This window comes from Pelodiscus sinensis, chromosome 11, assembly GCF_049634645.1.
Source record: "Pelodiscus sinensis isolate JC-2024 chromosome 11, ASM4963464v1, whole genome shotgun sequence".
Taxonomy (NCBI): domain Eukaryota; kingdom Metazoa; phylum Chordata; order Testudines; family Trionychidae; genus Pelodiscus; species Pelodiscus sinensis.
The window spans coordinates 19,189,699-19,212,252 of NC_134721.1; the positions used below are offsets into that span (position 1 = coordinate 19,189,699).

The window sequence follows — 22,554 nt, forward strand, 5'->3', positions numbered from 1 at the left end:
AGCAATAAAAGCTCAGCATCTGTAGTGAGTTAATATGTAATTTATAGTAACAACCATCATTCTCCCTCCCTTGCTGTAACTCTAAACCAGGGGTGGGCAAGACAGTGTCTGTGGGCCAGATCCAGCCTGCCAAGCCAGATGATCTGGCTCGCAGTTGCCCTGCAGCTCCCCCTCCCTCCTAGGCCAATCAAGACCTGGGGACAGGGCAGAGCACAAGGTCTCCTCCCACCGCCAGGGGCACGTGGTGCCTAGAGGGAACTACCAGCTATTCAAACCAGCTGGTGGTTCTCTCTAGGCAAGGGGTGAGGAAGCTCAGGCCCAGGGGCCAGATGTGTCCCCCGACTGGCCTGGATCCTGCCCCCAAGGCTCAGGGCTTCCCCCCCAGTTTTGGGGAGTCCCCCCACTATGGGGCTGGAGCACACAAAATCTACTAGCCTGGGCCCCCCTAGGCTCTGGTGTGGAAAGGGAATGTGAGGAGTGTTTTTCCCTCTCTCAGTTGAGGGCCACAGCAGTGAGAGTTGGTTTTTGTTTTTTTGCTTCTCACTTGTGTGCGGCCCCCGACTGATTTTTCTGTGGATCCCGACCCAAAAATGGTTCCCCACCCCTGCTGTAGGCGTGGTGCGCCCCTGGCAGGGTGAGAGCAGGGGGCAAAGACTTCTCATGCTCCGCTGCCCCCAGGCCAATCAGGGTCTATGGACGGGGAGCACTCAAAGTGTCCTGGTCTCCCCCCGACCCCTTCCACTCAAGGCCACACCTCCTCACGGGGCAGACCACAACCACTTCCAAAATGAATGAAGTAGCCCCCCTTCAAAAATTATTGCTCACCTCTGCTCCAAACAGAATCATGCCCATCATTAGAGTAGTGGTCTCCATCTTTTTAAAGCACATGATCACTTTTTGAATGTAAGTGCAATCCAGGATCTCTCTCAAAATCAAACTGCTCCACCTCTTGGCCCCACCTTTTTCCCAGGCCCTGCCCTGCTCACTCCATCCCCCTTCCTCATTCATTTTCACCAGGTTGGGCATGGGGTTAGAGTGCAGGCTGTGGTCTTGGGTTGAGGAGTTCAGCATGTAGGAGGGGCTCCAGACTGAGTCTGGGACAGGAGGTTGGGAGGTAGGAGGGGGTTCAGGATACAGACTCTGGGAGGGAGTTTGGAGGCAGGAGGGGCTCAGGGCTGGGGCAGGGGTTCAGGATGTGGGCTCTGGCTTGGCACCACTTACTTCAAGCAGCTCCCAGGCAGTGATGCAATGAGTAGAGCTAAGGCAGGCTCACCCCCCACCCTGGCCCTACGCCACTCCTGAAAGCAGCCATCCTAACGATTTTTAGACTCACAGCTGCAATTCATTTCAATGGAAATTGTGCATCTAAATCCCCTAAACCACATGGAGAGTATCAGTCCAGAGCCTCACTGTGCTACAAGACCCAGAAAGGAAGAAGTTTACATTTTTCTAAAACTTTTCTAACTTTTCTTATCTTACCTACCTCCGCTCTGCAAAGGATTCAAAGCCCAGTGTCTCCATAAAGCCCTCTACCCAACCATGGCCCTGAGCCTGCTTTGGGTTCTCCTAATAAAGAGCCGCTGAATTCTTGATGCAGGATTGGAGTATATAGAAATGAATTGATCCTGACAGGAAACAGGATCAATGATATGTGACATACATGACCACTTTCAACTAAACGATACAGATGAATTTTTGAATATTAGTAGATAAAACACAAAGCAAACTGTTAATGACCATACAGGCTTGTTTTGTTTTGTTTTGTTTTGTTTGCATTTTTAATCTGCAAAAATTAGTCAAATTCAAATAATGAAAAAATGCAATGAAACTGCACTCTGCTGACCAATACCGCAGGAACAGAAAAGAGGCTGCTGGGCTTCTCAAGGAAACTTATTTATGGGTCATTGTCTCATCTCAAAAATCTATGTGTACTACCCCCTATCCACAGATACATACACACTATTCATTACTTGTAGTGCAGTACCAACAGTGAGTTCCTTGCCATGGACCTGGAGACCATTGTGCTAGGAGCTGCATAAGCACAGTCCCTGCCCCAAACACACAGGCTACGTCTAGATCCCTTATTTCTCTTAAAATAAAGGATAAGGAATCTTTCAGAAAATGTTTTATTTTCCAAAAGATCCGCGTCTAGACTGGCGCTTTTTTCCGGCAAAGCTCCGTGCCGAAAAAAAGCTGCAGCCATTTTTATGCTAATGAAGCGGGGGAGAGTTAAATCCCTGCTTCATTAGCAATTGCGATACGTCTAATTTGCATCCCTTTTACGAAAAAGGGATGCAATCTAGACGTAGCCATACAGTATATACATTTTAATACAAGTTAACATTGTCCTCTCCAAAACTGAGCTTCAATCATTATCCTGGTTTTTAGCCCTCTAGTGAAACTCACTTTGTTCCATGTTTCGGAAGCGAACAGAAACCAGCTACTGCAGCAGTCTGTACATAGCTAAGCCTCGTGCGTTTGTGTATATTTAGTAAACACCATTATTGGGATCCAGCAGTGCCCAGGTGGTTTCTTCCTATTATTTTTGAACATTTACATTTTTGCCCCTACACTTTGATATTTTAACAAAGGTTTCATTACCCCCAGACTACATTTTTACTGATTTATATACCAATTTAACATCTAGCCTATTATGAAGTTTTGACAAAACCAATGTGAATGATCTAACAACATTATCAACTTAAAATGAGCAAAAATGCTCTCTAGCAGCATAACAATTCCTGGCAAGGTTGACGTGTTACTTTAAAGAAACTATTTTTATTCATTCAGTCACTTCTCTCCTTACTACTTTCTTCAGCTATAGGCATGTTGAGTCAGATAAGTTCATGCAATGCTGTTTGATAATCACAAAGTATTCAATTGCAGTTTGATGTGCACCTTTCAAATGTACTGTTAAAATGTGAGAAAGGGGGAAAGGAACGAGAAGGCTGTGTATTTAGAGGGATGTTATCAAATACCCTGCCCACCTTCTAGAAGTTTCTACACAGGGGCACCATTTCAGATTTTGGTGGGGGGGGGGGGCAGCTTAAACCATGATTCCATTCCAGCTCCAGTCACCACCACACGGCTCCTGCCCCAGTGTCAGCTCCAGCCTTAGCTACATGGACCCCACGCCAATCCAAGCTCCAACTGCTGCCACGCGGCCCCAGCTCCGGCTGTCGCCATGCAGTCTCAGCTCCGGGCCAACACCAGCCACATGGCCTTACCTCTGGGGGCCACCACAGCTCTAGCGACCACCATAGGTCCGGCCACTGCTCTGGCCGCTGCCATCTGGCCCCGACTCTGCCCCTAGTCATGCAGCCCCAGCCATGTGTCCTTAACTCTGGTCACTGCTACAGCTCTGACCTCTGCTCCAACTGCGGCCCCAGCTCTGTTCCCAGCCACATGGCCTTAACTCCGGCCCCAGCCATGTAGCCCCAATTCCAGCTACTGCCACAGCTCCAGCACCCACTCCGACCACCACCACAGCTCGGGCACCCACCCCAGCCACCGCCACAGCTCCGGCACCCACCTCTGCCACCGCTAGGGTTGCCAAGTGTCCAGTTTTGAACCGGACAGTCCAGTATTTTCCAAATAAGAGGTAATGTAGATTGTGATGTAATGTCAAATGTGTCTGGTATTTTTGTTGAAACCATCTGGCAACCCTAGCTGCTGCCACAGCTCCAGCATCCACCTCAGCCACCACCACAGCTCCAGCACCCACCCAAGCTGCTGCCACAGCTCTGACCCCACCCTGGCCACCTCCATCTGGCCCCAGCTCCAGCTGCCATCACACGACCTCAACTCCTGCCACAACCATGCAGCCCTGGCCTCCTCCCTTTCCCACCAACTTACCTACCATATCAAGGAAGGTAAATGCTTCTGTGCAACTCTGTTGAAGAGGTGGGTGGGATTAAAATTCTTTGTGCGCGCCCTCACCGGTACACACCCTAAAGGGAACTTGGGCAGCCAAGTAGCAGTTTGCATGGGTGGGTCCTTTTGATGAGCCTTGATGAGCCTGCATTTCTTTTACTTCAGTGAGCAAACTGGAGGAGGGGAGAGGAGTAAAAGGAAGAAATTACTTATATTCCTCTCCCTACTGGCTAGATAGGAGAGGCAGGAGATAGTATTCTGCTACAGTAGGAAATCAAGGGGGGAGGGCTGCAGCCCTTCCCCCCCAACACCCTGAAATGGCATCCATGTTTCTACATTCTAGCAAGTAAGTCCTCCCAACAGTTCATAATCATGCAATTTGTTAACTTGCTGGATCTGAAAGAAAAATTAGATGGCAAATGTTAGTTTTTGAAAAGGCATTTTTAACCGCTTTTAATGTTTTTAACAGATTTGTTTCAAACAGTCTAAAAAATTTCAGTTCTTACCTAAACTGACCTACCCCATAGGAGGTAGCAGGCACACAGGACTTACTCCTATATATAACTCATGTTTATATAGGCAGAGACAATGGCAAAGTACATACCACGAAAAGTAGGTGTGATTTTGCTCCAGAATGTATAGGAAAGCTGCCGCTTCCAAGATTTAGTCCGCTGTCCTGAGCCCAATTCTCTGCTTTCAAAGTTTGTAATGTCTTTTCAAGCACTTTCACTCCCATTAATCAGCCTGTTGCTAAAAGTCTTCTCATTGTCTTTCCACTGTGTACAGACATTAGCAAAGAGAGGCTTGTCAGTGAATATAAATGCATTGCTCCCAATGGGCCTGACTCAAAGCGAGCCATTAGCATCCTATTTCCTATCTTTGCCACCACAATGTTAACATTGAGCTATATTTCATCTTCCTTAGAACTGTGTCTTGAGAATGGATTTATGTCACATTTTGACTTGCCAAGGTTTGTATCAAGTACAAAATCAGGCATGAGACTTGTATCGTCCATTAGACATTTTGAACAAAACTATAAACTATTTAATCAATATGTTTATATTTCAGAGATTTGTGTATCTCTGTGAGTCCGTTTGTCTGTGTGTCTGTCTATGAGCCTGTTTGTTCAAGAACTCCTCCTAAACAGTAAAAGCTAGGAATTTGATATGCTCCTTCCTCTTACCGTAATTTAAAGCAAGGTCAGAGTTTGGTGGTGTCAGGAAAACAGGAAGTGCCAGGAATGGGACTGTTTTCCATAACATGGAAAGGGAGGGGCACAGAGAGGAGGCCACTGGGGGCAGTGAGCCCGCAGGGGACGGCTATAAAAAGGAGTGGCCAGCAGGGATGGGGCTCCACCATCTTACCTGCCACGAAACTGAGTACATAGCCCCTCTGTCGCTGGTCCCTCCATATGCAAGACCCTCTCCCCCAATGCAAGGCAAGTCAGGGCTGGCCTTGGACATGCTGCAGGCCACAGGGAGGCTACTGCAAGGCAGGGAGACCCCAAACTCTGCCCCCCCCTCCCATGGACAGCCTACAGGCCTGAGGCAGACCTCAGAGCTTGCCCTGCCCCAGATGGGCTGCAGGCCACCGGGGAAACACTGCAGGCCAGGGGCAGCCCCCAGACACTGCCCTCTCCAAAGACAGCCTGCAGGCTATAAGGGGGCTGCTGGAGACAGGGGCCGGCCCCCAGAACATACCCTCCCCTGACAGGTTGCAGGCCATGTGAGAGCTACTACAGGCTAGGGCCAGCCCTTCCCCCAGACAGATTGGAGACCGTGAGGATGGGGGTGGCTGGAGGACAGGGCTGGCCTCCACAGTCCCGGTCCCCCCAGGAGGAGACGCTGTCCAGGAAGTGTAGTCCCAGCCCCCTGAGGGGAACTGCCGCGGAATCAGCACCACCCTTGCCACCATAGAAAACCCTGGTAAACTCTCCCCCAACCTCCCAGCCCCCTGCCCTCAGTCCTGCACCCCACCCTCTTTCTATTGTAGCAAAACACAGATAAACGGCAAAGTTGTCTACCAACAAGCTCTAATGTTCAAATCACTTTCCTTCTTTTATCAATACAAACTTCCTTTGTCCTTCATTTCTGAAAAATAAAATCGGCATGTACATTTTTCTCTTATTTTCCACACAAAACCCCAAACCCATTACTTCACTTAAAGACCCAAGCAATGCTGGTTACATCTGTTAGTAGCTTTATACACAGACAGGCGTCCCTCCTCTACTCTCCTATGCATCTTCTGGATGCCAGAATGAACAACAGCCTTGGCCCTGACCATTGATTCTCTAACACTAAATCCCAGCTGGCTTTTAAAATGCAAAGGGATCTGGCCATTCCCAGATGCCTTTCAGGATCATCTGTTCCCTCCCCCAGTCTGGTGCCAGTGTTGTCTGTTACTCGAGTAACCACTGAATAACAAACATAGTTAACAGTACACCAGTGAAACAATCCAAATCTCCACAGCGGGAAATAACCCCAAGCAGGTGCTTTCCATTAGCTGTGAAAGGAGGGCTTAAATCCAAAGTTAAAACGACAAGACAGACAGACAGATCTTGTTGCATAACCCAGCAGAAATCATTTAAATGGGAAATAAAATAAGCAACATGCTACATGGTGTCTCCCACGTTTTCACTGTGCCTGGAAGTGTGGGGATTTTCACTTGCTATATGAACTTTTTTTTAACAATATAGGGGTAGCTGTGGATCAGACACCTTAGCTGATACTCCCACTGATCCTCCCCTGTGTGTGAGCTTGGGTACGCCTCTTTGTGTTCCAGTCATCCTTTCTGTAAAACAAGAACGGATGATGGTGCTCTCTCACTGCTGAGAAGCAACTTTGAGTCATGAATGAATTCCAATGGATGAGAATAGAAGCAGTATTAATCATATAATATTTAGATCTTATATATATTACTTTTCATCTGAACAGCTCATATCACTTTACAAAGGAGGTACGTACTATTATCCCCATTTTTACAGAGAGGGAAAACTAAGGCAGTGAAGTGACTTGCCCAAGGTCTCTTACTAAATCAGCAGCAGAACAGAATTGAATTTGGTCTCCTTAGTCACAGGCCAGTACACTATTTACTAGACTACATGCCCTCCCTTTATAGCTCTGGACAGTCTCAACCTTATGATTGTCTCACATTACAGCTGATGTATTGGTTGTAGTGAAGAAGATGCACATAACTCCTATGTTGCAGCTAGACAGTAACTTACATTTTCATAGTTGCTTTCTTGCCAAATATAAAATGATATACAAATGTTATTTGGGAATCATCCTGCAGCCAACCCTGAAATCTCTGGGTTGACACAGAGCAGTTGTTTAAATAGCTCACAAGAACCCAACCGTTTCCAACAGAAAATATGGAGGAGTATCCTGCCTGTTTGAAACAACTACTTTAGAGGACTGGCTAACTAATTTAACCAGTGGATCTACAGCACCGCTGGGGCCACTGCAGCAACCAAAGACCACAGAAACAGCAGCACAAAAAAGAAATGGTTTCAAATCACCTCTCCAACCTCAGCATCAGTAGAACAGAGTTATGAATAAAATATTGCAGAGCAGTTGAAAAGTTTTGCCCAATGTTCTGCACAAATATTTTTATTGTCTCGCTTTGAGACATTTTGACCCCTCTGGATTTAGTTTTTATGAGCACTTTTAGAACACATGCAAATTCAAATACTGAACTCCAATTTTTTAAACCAATGGGCTGATTTCTCCTGCTAGAAAAGGAGCCAATTTTCAAGCACAAAAATTAACGCCAAGTGGCAACATTTTAGAAATGAAAAAGGCCAATTTTTGTGTTCACAATTAAATGTAAAGCGCTCACATTTTGAGCATCCCAGATTCTTTCAAAGTGGGTAATTTACACACTCCTAGGTATGCATAAATTCTGACTGACTGAAAAACTCATTATTTATATGTGGAAAATGGCCAGCCATCATCCCACAACCTGAGTGGTTGGCACACACTTTCTGCTGTGTCTAACATATGATAATTAATCAACCACACTACTGGAGCTTTGCTAGATGTTGCGTGAAGGTATAATATTAGTAAAAGAATTATGCTTTTTTATCGGGACCATTAGTCATTATGCTGGATGTCTATTCTAAATGAATGCCTTTTCATTTCACAGACTTCTTGGAAGTCAATTCTCTCTTTCCTAGCAATGCCTGATGACATTTTGTTTTCCCCATACAAATGCAAAGAGGCAACATTTTTAATCCTTGGGCTCCACTTCATGAAAAAAATGTGTCTATGTAAAGGCATTCCAGAAAGTGTTCAATACTTGGATCTACAACTGACACTAGAGTACCATAGTTTGAACTATGTAGCTATGTAATAATAGATAGATGAAGGTCAGCAATTAGAGATTAGAAAACTTGAAATGTGTGTGTGTGTTGTACTTCAGGGTATTTTAATGAGAACTTAGACCTGTTCCAAACACCATTTCCATTTCCCGAAAACACTGTTAATTCACTGAGTTTAGTCAGGTTAATACAACATGATGAGATTTATGGTTTCTTATGAAGTTTCCTTCCATTGTTAATATCTACAATTGAAAACAGTGTTTATGAATAGGCGCTAGTAATGACAAACAAGCCATACACCATAAAACAAATTAACAGTTGCCTACTGCCAAAATGTTACTGATAATCAGAATTCTAGAGTGATTGGAATAACTGTCTGTTTTTTACATCTGAAACTTCATCCGAAGCACAGCATTTTCAAAATGTTCAGTTCTCTGCATCAAAATTCTAGCTACAGAAAGGAGAATGTAGGATAGTGGATAGAGGATACTAATTGCATCAAATGGAGAAAGAATAGGAAGTTAGCAGTGGAAAAAAGTATTTGATTGAAAACACATTTATGTTTCCATCATGATTTTTCTTGGAGGATAGGACACATCTGATGGACCCATTTAGTATCACAAGAGAAGTCTGAGAGTTACAAGGCCTGTAAATAGACGGAATTTTTATTAGTATGCTGTCAGTAAGCCATGTGTTTTTTGTCTGTTTTTATAGCTTTGCTAATCTGAAAAAGAGTTTAAAAAATAATCTGCAGAATTCAGAGAATAACAATGCATTTCATCAGCTCATCCTGATGAGGCTTATAAAAAACAAACAGGACTATATGACATTTACCTTATAGATCAGAAAGGATTACCAGTAAAACTTAAAACATGTGACTGTTTTTCCAATCTCCTTTCTCACAGTAATATTTTTTACTAAATCCCGAACTCAGTCTGATTTGCCAATAGCCATATAATATAAACAATTGTCTTCTAGAATAACCTCCTGCTTTCTACTGATCTAAAGTTTCCTCTTATTCCTTTTTCTCCTTCACACTACCACATATCTCTGTCTTCCACTCCGTTCCACTCCTGCTATCAAACACTTCTCTTCCAGAGACTTTTCTACTGCACCAGCATCCAGTGCTTGGTGCCCTCACTCTTTTCTCATTCTGATAATATGTCTCCAGCCAAACAGGGAACCCTAAAGATGCACAAGAAGTTCATGAGATTAACTGCCTATGGTTTGATCTACTCTTAAAAGTTAGGTAAACATAAGCAAATTGATCTAATCTTTAGTGCAGACACAGCTAAGTTGATGGAAGAATGCGTCAGTCAATGTAGCTAACTTCATCAGAGGAGATAGTTTTCATATTCTGATGGGGAAAATACCCTTTCACTTGTAATGCTGGCAGACCCTGATCATCTGCACATGGAATCGAACCTGGGACCACTGGACCATAACATGTGAGCTTCCACCACGAGCTAAAAGCTAGCTGGCTACTAGCTAAGTCTGTAAAGCAGACTTGTTCTCTCCATAGGGGTACGTCTATACTGCAGGGTTAAAGTCGAAATAAACTACTCAACTTTAGCTACGTCAATTGCATAGCTTAAGTCGAAATAGCTTAATTTGACTTTTGGTGCTGTCTACACAGGGCTGGCCCACAACATTTTGGCACCTGAGGTGGGGAGCTCAAATGACGCCCCGATGCCACCTTTTCTCCTGCCTGCCTGTTATGTCTCTTGTGCCCTCCTTCTTCTAGCACAGCACGCCACCATCTCTGTGTATCTACAGCAGAGAGAATATATATGCACCAGCAGCAGATACAATTTTCTATACTCTGGGTCCTAGTGGTGCCCCCTCCCACACACACACAGTCTGGCACCTGAGGCAGCCACGTCAGTTCACCTCATGGTAAGGCCAACTCTGTGTCTACACTGCAGGATGTCGAAGGAAGAACATTTTTCCTTCAACTTCCTTACTTCTTGTGAAATGAGGGTTACAGGAGTCGGAGTAAGTAGTCCTCCAGCTTGAAATTATGTTGAAATAATGACTTGTAGTGTAGACACACTCTTTGTTATTTCGGAATAACATCTGTAATTCTGAAATAACACTGCTGTGTAGACGAGCCCCTAAGTGATCGCAGTGCCAATACATGGGACAGAACACCACACCCAGGTGATGTGTGGGTTACATAAGCTATGTCTACACAATAGGTGTGTGCCAGCACTGCTGGTAAAGACTCCATCGTGCAGATATAGCCTCAGCTGCAGAAGAGAGCTTTAGAAATGTGAAATAGTGATAGAGATGTAGCCGTGTTAGTCTGGTGTAGCTGAAACAAAATACAGGACTATTACTTAACAAAGACCCCAGCTATCTTACACATTACAAAGATAGCTTCCCCAATTATCACCTCTAATACTATTAACTCACAGACATTTCCCCTTCCCCACCTCTAATATCATTAACTCACTGGCATTCACCTTCCTTTCCCCCCCCCATCCCCCTTCTGTTCTGTAATGTGATTTGTCCTTTTCATGTGTGTTCATTTTTTTTTTTTAAATTGTATCCTTTGGTATATATGGTTGTGACTATTTTCTTCCATTATTTGATCTGAGGAAGTGGGTCTGGCCCACGAAAGCTCATCATCTAATAAACCATCTTGTTAGTCTTTAAAGTGCTACATAGTCCTGTATTTAGAAATGTGAGGCACTCTAGACCATCTCTATAGTATGGGAGCAACAGCAATATATTTATGGGGTTGTAGCTATGCTAGCATAACCCCGTAGCGTGGACACGGCTGACAGCAATAGAAGCGGGTTTTCCATCCAGGTAGGAATGCCACCTCTCTACACAATGGTGGTTAGGTCAGCAGATGCATTCTTCTGCTAACACAGCTGCATCTACATCAGAGGTCAGCATAGCGCTTAGGAGATGGACCGTATTATGGAAACCTACATTTTAAGTATAAACTAGGCCCCAGACAGTAGATGATTCATAAACAAATATAAAAGTGCTGTTTTTCTGCTGTTGATTCAAAATGTGCATGTTGGCCCCTAGGTAAATTAGTAAAAATATTTCCAGACACCTGCAATACAATCTTCTGAGATAAATTATTGAAATGAAGTGGGAACCTGAAGCAACAATTAACATGCAGCTCACTGGCTGCTCACAAATGGCTTCACTCTATCTCTTTTGATGGGTTTTAGTGGGTCTGTTTGAAGAAAGAGGTGATACACAAGGTGAGTACAGTTAATAGAATCTGGCTCTAATTTGAACTGTGGTAATGTTTTTGCCTCTTCGCAGAAGTTCTATATTGTAATTCTAAGATTTTCATCTATGATAGTCAACTTTTCCAGCTCCCTTTGAATGTCCCTACCCAAAAATATTATACGTTGTATTGATTTTGCAATGCCACAATTTAGGAATTAGACTGTATCTTTTACTAAACAACTAGGATAAGAACTGGATAGAATTCCACTCCACAGAGCAATTCAAAACAAGTTAGAAGTGTATCTGTGCTTATTGTGAAAACAATCAAAGATACGATTAGCCAACAATCTTGTAACTCAGTCTGTCCCCAAGCTCTGGTACTGACAAGGGAGAGTCATTATGAAGAAAACAAATAAATAAGGGGGAAAAGCTCAAGCACTAATATGAGGATTTAAGAAACTTATGGCTCTAAAGCCAAAAGAAAGGAAGAATGATCCTGTGGATAAGGTACTGGACTGGAATTTGGGAGATCTTGGTTTCTGTTCCACAAACATCCCAGGCAACTTTGGTCAAATTATTTAACCTCTCTGTGCTTCTGTTCCCCATCTGTAAATTGGAGCTTCTTCTATTTAGCTATATATGGGGTGGGCAATAATTGTTAAAAGGCAGACACTTCATACATTTCTGAAGTGGCTCCAGGGCACCCTGGAAGGGGTGGGACCTCGGGCGGAAGGGGCAGAGCCAGGAGATTTCTCATGCTTCTCCCTCTCCCCCTCCCAGCCCCCCTTGAAAGACTTGCCAGCCATTTTAAAACCGCTGGCAGTTCCCTATAGGCACCGCAAGGGAGGAGACCTTCCTCCAAGACCAGTCAGGGCCTGAGGGTGGGGGGAGCATGCAGAGTCTCTCGCCTCCTGCCCCTGCTCTGCCAGGGGCAAGCAGCAGCTAGAGAGAGCCACCAGCTGTTTTAAAACAGCCAGTAGCTCCCTCTGATGCTGGGTGCCCCTGGCAAGCAGGGGGGGAACACTTAATGTGCGCCGTCTGTGACCAGGTGAGATCACAGAAGACCCTTTGGGGGGGTTTCCCCCATTGCCGCTCAACTTCCTGCTCTATGGGGCTTCTTACCACTTGGTCCTGCTGGGCCAGCTTCACTGGTCTCCCACAACCAAGGCACCAAGCTGAGATCATTCTCCCACCCCCGAGAAGCAGTACAGACACTGACCCTCTTCAGGTCCAAGAAGATTGCTATTTTGGGCCCAGCTTCCTAGGATACCACACCCCAAATGGGATCAAAACCCTCAGTGAATTACTTGGGTAAGCCCCCTTTGACAATGAAAGGGGGAAGGTACACACTGGTTGCCCCCCAGGTAATAATTATTTACACTGGGCTTTATAGTAAGTAAAAGTGATTTTATTAAGCATAAGCAATAGGATTTAAGTGGTTGTAAGTGAGAACAGGCAGAGCAAAGTAGATTAAAAATCAAAAGTAACAAAAACCACTTAGCTAATTCTAACACAAAAATCCTCAGCGCAAACTTATTATAAACTCACCCTAAAACTCTTTCTGTTCCAGCCGCCTTCCAAACCAGGGTCAGCTCCCCTCCCCTGGAGTCTCTGCTTCACCGTTGGGTGTATCCAGCCGGCCAAAGACAAAAGACTCCGACCTTCCTATTCTTTTTAAAGAATTCCCTTAGTGCAGGGGTGGCCAACCCATTACATGAAGAGAGCCGAAACAGCGGCGGAAAAAATGCGAAGAGCCACCAGCTGCCACCCTCTTGCTGACAAAATTTTGCCATGCCGGACGGCTCCCCTTCACCCGGTGAACACAGGGAGCCAGGGGCCGTTTGTAGGGGCGCATGGGGCGGCTTCGCGAGCCGCACTTTCAGGGGTGAAGAGCTGCATGCCTACGAGCTGCGTGTTGGCCACCCCTGCCTTAGTGCACGGAGAATCACATGACTGCTCCCTACCAACCGCTGCTAAGACTTAAGGACAAAAGGCTATTTGCATATGACTGCCCAGACACTGAGGCCTCCCAGCAGTAGAATTACCCTTGATGGCTTTCCATTTACACATTTAAAAATCATAAATTTGTCCCTGCTCCATGTCTAATTTTATATACAAGAGTATATAAATAAGATAAACAGAACCAGCGGATTATGATACGAAGATTGATGGGTTACATGGAATAATTTGCTCAAAGCACCTTTGAGTTATGTATATTTATGTCCATAAATCCATTTCATAAAGCATGAGAGGAGGTTCATCACACCCCCATCCCCAGGTCTCGATTGGCCTGGGGAAAGGGAAGCGGCAGAATGGCCCCAGCTGGATCCACTGGCTTGGCAGGCCCATATCCTGCCCACGGAGGCCTCTTTCCCCGCCACTGAGCTATTTAATCAAATTGCTGCAAAAATACAATTAATGTGATGCGAGTCAAAGAAAAGGCCAAATGTAAATGAAATGTATTCACTGAGTCTACTAACAGGCCACAGACTTATTGGGCTGGAGTCACTTTGGGAAAATAACTTTGGTTTGGTAATCAATATTTCCAAAAATGACCCATGTAATACGGAATTGTAGAATGATTATGTACAGCGAAATCTACCACTAAGACATAGCCTCTTGTCTTAGGTGACAAGTGTAAAGTAACCCTAGAGTCCTCCCTACCGTATTCTTTGCCCTTTAGGCTACGTTTATACTGTACCTCTATTGCGCAAAAGCTCATGCAAATGAAGCATGGATTAGCATATTGCCATGCTTCATTTGCATAATTAATTAGGGGCCGCTTTTGCGCAAGAGGCCTTTGCACAAAAAGGAGCTGTGTAGATGGCTCCATTTTGCGCAAAAAAACCTCTTGCGCAAGAGCTGTTCTTCCTCATTTTTTTGAGGCCACTGTATGGCCATTCTTATGACACTGCCAGAGGGTCTCAGAGGGTCTCAGAACAGGCATTTCACACCTCATGTGATGCACAGTCCCATATGGAGGTAAATTAAGGAAAGCACAAGAGCTGCAACCTGAGCTGCTGTTTCTAACTTTTCTATATTTGACATTAAGATGGTCTCCAGCTGGTGCCCTGGATCAACCTTCCCCCACTCCTCAAAGATTTGGGAACTTTTATCCTCAGACCCCTCCCTGACTTAGTATGATATCACTGTTGCACAGGTCTCAGAATGAGCATATGGCAGCCACTTGTTCAGCCATAGCATATACTGAACCAAAGAAAAAATCAGGGCACAGATGGGGCAATACGCTCCATGGGTAAGTGGACAGAACAGCCAGCATTGAAGCATGGGAACCACCAGCACGACACCAAATTACACCAGCTGAGGAACTTCTGAAATAGCTAAAGTTTAAATCAGGATGATGAAGCCCAGAGAGGCCCAGTCGGGATCAGGAGCCCATTGTGCTACCTATTCTAAAAGGCATAAAAGACAAACTTGAAGGGCCATGCTAATGTAAATACATTTTTACATTGGGCGTGTATGTGCACACACAGCCAGAGTCCTTAGAGAACAATATTTCTCCTAAATATATTATAAGATACATATCAGGAGTCCCTACTGGCTCAAAGACAACATCAGCTGGCAGTTTCTCATCGTAGCTTCAGGTTTTAAGGGATTTGAAGGAGAGAGCAGGCCTATGGACTACTTTAGAGAAGGTGTTGCAGGTATAAGGGTGGCAAACCAAAGACACTTGTAACAATGGACAAATGGGCAGTGCAGGCTGGTGGGGGACAACACAATAAGATACTATGCCTGCCATGAGCGTAGGAGTCTGGACTAGATGCCTTCTTAAGGTTCCTTCCAGGCCTAGGATTCTATGATACAGAAGCAGTTAGGGCCAAACTGTGTGAAGAACCCTAATAGACAAGAAGTTCACATTTGATGGGGGTGAAGAAGGAACCAGTGTAGGGAGTGACATAGACACATTGTTGAGCCAGGGGCTGATGTTGGCAGCAGCATTTTGAAAAGACCTCAGAGTGACACGGTATGTGTCCAACAGGACCAAGAGGAGAAAATTGCAGTAAGCAAATCAGGGATGATGATGATCTAGATGTAAATTTTAGCCATGTGAATAGAGAGAAAAGACCAGATCTTACAGATAATCTAGAGAAAGCAGCAGCAGGGTTTGTGCTTGACTTTGATGTGTGGCATCTAGAAAAAGGGCTAAACAGGTCATGGGCCTGAGTTGTAGGAAATCATGGTGAGATCCACAGTCAGAGAGAAAGCAGAGGGAAAAAAGATGATGAGTCGGGTTTTGGCCGTGTTCATTGTACGCTGATGGTGACTCATCCTGGGGGAGCTGTCAGAGAAGGGCAAGGTGGAATGGTAAGGGAAAACTCAGAAGTGAAGGGATGCATTTACAAGCAATCAGCATAGAGATGGTAGATTGGTCAGGAGAGTGGATGAGGTCATAGAGAGGAAGGGTGCACAAGAAGAACTGGGACAGATGAAGAATGGAGGCCTGTGGAACACCCCTGGAACATGGGGCTAAAGAGGTAAGGACTCACTGAAAAGATGCTAAAGCCAAGTAGGAACTGAATGTCATCTCCCACCCTTACTGACATCCTCTCCAATATCACCTTGCAGTCACTAGACTGCTTGCTCTCTTGTCTGTGTATTCTTTGCCTGCAGCAAACATGCTGGCCCATCTGATGGACCTAGTGCTTTTTTTGGAATCTGAAAGGACAAGTATCTGACACCTTCTGCAAATGCCACACTCCTGGAGTTGCTACAGCCTGCTGAGAAGAATTAATAGAGGTGGCAGCTGCATAGTGATTCTGCACACAGTTTCCCTTATTTAATTATCGGGAAGAGGATGCGGGGGAATAGGGGGAAATCCAGGTTAGGCAACATTTCTGAAACAATGAATTCAGTTACTCATTTCAAGTCTAGCATCATCCACTCCTTGAGCCAATGAAGTGCTGTGAAGCATCTAAATGAAGTTTTCCCACAGCTGATACTATATTTAGATCCATCAATGCTGAAAAATAGGGAGTACGTGGAGCAAATCCAGTTCTTGCTCTCAGTTTTTTTCATATATTCGTTTTACTTTCAGAATAGTGTTTGCCCTTGGATGATTAGATTTCACTTGAAAAATGTTCCCAGACAGCACTTGATTGTATTTGTTCTTAGATGTCAGGCTGCTGTGATCTATGCATGAGTTTTAACACCTGTGACTATCTATTCATTAATTATATGCCATGGGTATCTATTCACTTATTACAGGCCAATCTGGCTTTAAAACAGGGCTTATGTTATAGAGAATGATATGGGGCCATTCTGCAAAGGGACCCTCTAGAGGAAATCTTGGTAAATCAGCCAGTATTCTTCCTGGTACTCTGTGGCGGGCACCATCCTTGTAGCCCTTGATATAGTGCATCATATGCACTCCCCCAGCACTGGCTTATCTCCATGGCAGGAGCATGGCCATACTCCCCTTCCAGCTTCTCCCTTCTGCTTTCCTGGTTGGGAGATGAGTCCCTTGTGTTCTCCCCTAATCTGCACACCCATCCAGGATTAGCCATAATATGGGGCAACCAACCATTTGTGATCACACTTTTTATATTGGGGTCCATTTACAAATAGTTTCCCAAGGATCAATAAGTGATTAATTAAAGGTTAACCAATTGCTGTAGACTATTAGAGAGGCCAACAGATCAATACCATGCTGAGAATAACTATCTAGAATACTTTCTATCAATGTACTTGTAACTATCTGAATCTAGAACATGTAATCTTCAAATCAGGTTCATGTTTATAACTTTTATTAATAATTTAAAGCTTTATAAGCCATATATTAAGTGAAACTTTATATTAAAGTGTAATCCAATGAGCATTGTCCCCATAGGGATTCACAGCTTTTGTGTATGGTATCTCAAGAGGAATGTCTCCTGAAAAGGCCTAGACACAGGTCATATTATAAGCCTGATTAAATGATCACAGGGAATGCTCACATAAAACCTGTCTGTTTGGTCCTTCTTGTTTTATGTTTCTAGCTGAAGATCTCACAGCAGCAGTGGTTAGTGGTGGCTTTGTTCACCCTCAGCTAGCCAGGGAACTACAGTCAAATCCTCAGATGCAGGGTCAGTTACCTGAGCCACACATCCCCACCTCTGAATCAGGCTGCGGCACTACACTCCGGTGGGGTTGAGGCTGAAAAATCAGGTGGGAGCTCCAGCCAATGAAACACGCAGTTGCTCACTTGGAGTCTGGGAAGACTGACCTGCATACATCACTCTAGTGCTTGGCACATTACATCACCTTCCCATAAAAGTTCAGGGACAGTAAAGTCCTAGCCAATATTTTTAAAGCTCTTCTGATAATAAATGAACACAAAACCCAGATTCCAACTCACCAGGGGCAGAAATGTGACTAATCTTGGGTCCTGATGCTGTTAGAGCACGTTACAAGGGTCTCCTGTGTAGAGACACTTCCAAGGTAACTGTGCAGAGATTCTTCCCAGTAATGCTCTCTCTAGGGCAACCATCAGGACTTTACCCCTATAAGTCAGAGGCATCCTTAGAGGAAGGGAAGAAGGAAGAGATCATTAATATTTCTTGTAATTTTCTCAGGCACCCTGGATTTGATGGGAATATTAAAATATCAGACTCATTATACCATATGATTCAATTATGATACAAAATATTGCCAAGTCACCTCAAATTAAACTGGCAAGGAGTCATATTGGTAGCTCAGTAATATTGTCTCTCCAGTGAGTTTAAATTTCTGGACTGTTGTGACCAATGAGGTTCCATTGTCACTAGTTATACTCCCTGAACTCTGCAGGAATCTGAATTATTTATAGCTCTCAAATCCTGTTTATCCTCATCCACCTTCAAATCAACCTTTCCAGTAGCCCTTACCTTTTCCTAATCAGCTGTCAGACTCTTCATTAGATGCACGCTCAGAGTCCTCCATAAACATATTGGCAGCTGTAAATTATTCATAAGACAGTAATAACTGGAGTACAGTTCAAGAATGCAGTAATACTCATGTGGGAATCTGAACCACCTAAAACTCCTCCAGAGGTACTAAGTGTTGGATTTACCTCTAATTTTGTTTATCTGAGTTCTGCTGAAGTATGCACTTCTGTAAAACTCAGCAGTCACAAGCATGGCTCTTTCTGATCACGCCTTATATTGAAATTCAAAGTGCTCCTTTTTATGATTCACTTAAGATTTTTTGTGACCTAAATAAATAAGAAATTTGCAATATTCTTTTTCATTCTCAGTACTTAACCCATACCGGTGGTTCAGTTTTTTGATGTAAACCTCTTGGATATTTCCAAGAAGAGTCATATTGATGTTTTCATCTTGTAGAGCATCTTTTCTTTGCTGACATTTCACGCCCACATTCGCTAGCCTTTTTCATTTCCATATAAACAAAGATGAGGTTTTTGACATAAGCTTTAGCTCATCCAGATTTTGCTGGGTATTTAGGTGTCAAACACACATTGGCTTTAATAGGAGGTGGGTATCTAAGTACATTTGAGGAGCTCAGCCATAATTCATAATAAATAATTTGATTTTGCCTTTTCTGTGTGCACAAACAGGGTCATATCATTTAGTTTTGCTCATTAGATAATATTTGCAAGTTTTGTCACCAACGAATTATTGATCTGCAAGTACTTACACACATTCCTTATCTTCTCCAGTAGACCAGGCAGAGTTGGAATCATTCTGTGTCCAATATCGATCATAACTAGTCATTTGTTTCCTGCTTCTCTTGACGACCACGCTCCTAGGAATGGTGGGCTCTACTGCACCACTTGTCTAGTCTCTTCTCTGTATGTCATGAGCTGCCCTCTCCTCTGTGTGTGTAACAACCATTCTTCCATCCTTATTGTTTTAGATGCCCTACATTTTTGCATTTTTATCTAGTGTCCTTCCCTACAACTGTCCACTCCTACACCTGTAACAATCTCTCTGGGTATGTCTACACAGCAACATTATTTTGGAATAACAAAACGCGCATCTACACTACAAGCCTTTATTCCAAAATAATGTTGAGCTGGAGGGAGGACTTCTTACGCTGACTCATGGTAACCCTCATTTCATGAGGAGTACGGGAAGTGTGTTCTTCTTTCAACTTCCTGCTGCATAGACAGCCCCAAAAGCTGAATTAAGCTATTTCGACTTAAGCTATACAATTGACATACCTGAAGCTGCTAAACTTATTCCGACGTTAGCACTGCTGTGTGGACGTACCCTCTGTGAGCAGATTTTAGGATTAGGGACAGATCTACTACTAAGTGGTTACTCCTGAGTCCTGAGATAATTTTAAAAAAATACTGGGGTGATCCGAAACTAGGGGTATAAAATCCTGTTTAATTGGTTAACCAGTTAAACGTGAAGTTTAACTGGTTAACCAATTAAGGGGGGGGGGTGCTGGAGTGTTCCCCTATGGTGGCAGGGCTGGAGCAGTCCCCTGCACAGGCAGAAGATGCTCCAGCTTGGCCAGAGAAACCCCTGCCTATGTTCCCCTGGGCCTGCCATGAACAGGGGTAGCTCCAGATGCCCGAAGCAGCTCCTATCCATGGTGGGCCCTGAGGTGATGCTTACCAATTAACCAGTTAACCCTTCACATCTATATCAGAGACCCCTTCCTTTTTCATAATCTAATCTCTCTCTCTGTTATCCAGATACAAGTTCCAGAATTTCATCCTGTACTAAGACTATTATATGTGAGGTATGGAATGTTTCTTCCCTCAGCAAGTGCCAAGTCCTTGGAAGCTCTAGCCAGTTCCCCATACACCCAATTCCCATTCAAGTCAGTAAGAATTCAAATCAGGTTATTCAGACTAATCTCTTCACAGAATTTGTCCCCAACCATCAGTAGAGTGATGCCTCACAGCATAAGGTGATCTTGAACTTGGGTCTAGAAGTATCCCCTACAGTGCCACCATACAGTAAACACAAAGGTAGGTGTGTATCTTGTACGTAAGGATTGCTCTTATTGTCCTTATAAATGTTTTCTCATTTTTTAACCATAAGCAGCTCTGGGTCTCAATGCTATTGTGTGGAAATGAATCCAATAAATACCGTATATGTGGTATTAACATTATTTCCTTTGCTCCTTAATGACCACAAGTGAGTAGTCAGAAAGTTTAACATTTTATGTTAGAGATGGAATCTCCAGCAATATTGCACCTCATAGCACAATACTGGCATATGGGTTTGATAATGACTAAAAATCATCACACTACTTCCTATAGTACTCAAATGCTCCCTAGGACTACCTGTGCAAGAATTGATTCAGATAACCCCTGCTTTATGAGTGAGTTTTAAGAGTATCACAGTGCATGATGGCATTGCTGAATCTAAATACAAACACTGGAATAAATTGCCTAGGGAGATTGTGGAATCTCCATCACTGGAGATATTTAAGAGCACATTGGATAGACATTTATCAGGGATGATCTAGGTGGTGCTTGGTCCTGCTGTGAGGGCAAGGGACTGGACTAGATGACCTCTCGAGGTCCCTTCAAGTTCCAGTTTTCTATGATTCTAAAGGAGAAACTCCTTTCGCAGTGGGTAGGCAAAATTCTCTAGCTGTCATTGTGGTTCTTCCACCAGGATAGGCAAAAAGAGCTCTTATTTTAAATCTAAATGTATGAATAAAAATGTTTAATTTCTTATAGCAACAGCATTTCAGTTGGAAAGTGGTGCCTTACATCTCATTTCTGTTGCAGTTGTGGGTCTTGGCTAGAAGTTTCATCAATGGATCGTCTCCCAAGATTTTTCCTAATAAAATAACCAACTCTTAACATGTGAATTGGCATTGGCTAATCTGAGATTTGTTTACCAGCTAACAGATTCCATTCACAACAAGCTGATGAGTGCATTGTCACTGAGGTTTGATGCAATTCCAAGTTTTGTTGTGCACTTCATATAACATTAAACAAAACCAGATGGAAGCCTTTTACTTGTACGCAAATCCAGCTCTTAACTGATAATCTCAATAAACTCTATTGTCATATGGGCATAATTTCATTATTGTTTTAATATGAATCTTGTTCATTTCATTCTTCCCCCTCTTTAGCATGTGACTGTCTCCCAATGCTAGAAACAAATGGCATAAACAAAGGAAGTGAAAAGACTAAACAGGTGTTCAAGGCAGGGTCTTTATCTAAGATGTTAAGTAATGCATAATTTTGCCACAGAACCTTGTGGAGAGCTTGGCAGCTTTAATCATGGATATTGCTAATTAGAAAGCTATTTTCTTCCCACAATTTCTGTTTGTTGCTGTAGCTACAATGCATTGAATACTCTCACCTTTTTGTCTAAAATAGTGTCACCTCCCGTCTATCATCACCATTTTTGGCCAGATGCAAAGTTCAGTGAATGCTTTTCTAATGATGTAATTAAGCTTGGCTTCCAGCCCTAATCTTAACAGAGTTTGGTTTAAAAGTGAACCAGTCACATCAGCTGGCCAGTGTGAAATGGTTCAGTCTGGTTCCCAGGGACTGGTAGCCAGGGCGCAAAATTTATCAGCAGCACCCTTTATAAGCAGTCTCAGCAAAGGCTAGGCCCTGAGTGTGCCATGCAAACTGAATCATCGTCTCAGCCTCTGCAGATAGGGTCTTCAAGCCATAGAGGTAGCACACTAGTGAGGAGCTCTACATTGCTATTATTTGTGCTCAGGGGTACTGACAGCCTCCACAGGCCATTGGGCAAGGTGGCGGGGCACCTTCAGCTCCATGCTCCCAAAAGGGGCCCAGCCTCAGGTAGATGGGGTGAGGCCAGGCCAGCTAACCCTCTGCACCGCCCAGAACACGCCATCATCTCCCACCTCTACTAGCCCATTGAGCTGCCTGGAGTGCGCCATGCTGGGCCCCTGAGCCCTTAGAGTTGCCTGGAGTGCACAGTGCAGCACTCCTGTAGTGATTTAAAGGGCCCGGGGCTCTAGTTGCATCCTTTGAATCACCTGACCCTGGGGCAATTGCCTCTTTTGTCCCCTCCCCAACCCACTCCTCTTGGCAGGCTTGTCTGTGCTGTGCCTTTTCCAGGGTAAAAGGGCCTCAGCTTTCAGGATTGCCAGTCCAGTACCTCTCCTCAATGCCACTTTACCGCATTGCAACTTTCTGGCTGAGGGGTGTGAAAAAACACCCTCCACGAGTCACAGCGCTGTAAAGTGCCAGCGTGAACAGGCTGCCAGCACTGAAGATA

At 44.1% G+C, this 22,554-nt stretch overlaps 1 protein-coding gene across 2 annotated transcripts in view; it reads right to left on the reverse strand.

Moving 5' to 3' along the window:
• Nucleotides 1-22,554, reverse strand: part of RAD18 (RAD18 E3 ubiquitin protein ligase) — a 262,323-nt gene that overhangs the window by 200,400 nt on the left and 39,369 nt on the right. The window contains exons 1-3 of one of the 2 annotated variants that reach the window (XM_025189544.2): nucleotides 17,742-17,874; nucleotides 4,478-4,649; nucleotides 3,860-4,046 (exon numbers count right to left, since the gene is read on the reverse strand). In XM_025189544.2, the coding sequence (XP_025045329.2) occupies nucleotides 3,860-3,862 (3 nt within the window). In that variant the 5' untranslated portion in view covers nucleotides 3,863-4,046; nucleotides 4,478-4,649; nucleotides 17,742-17,874. Of the gene's footprint in view, nucleotides 1-3,859; nucleotides 4,047-4,477; nucleotides 4,650-17,741; nucleotides 17,875-22,554 lie in introns of those variants that run through there. The other variant, XM_075938716.1, reaches the window with a different exon arrangement.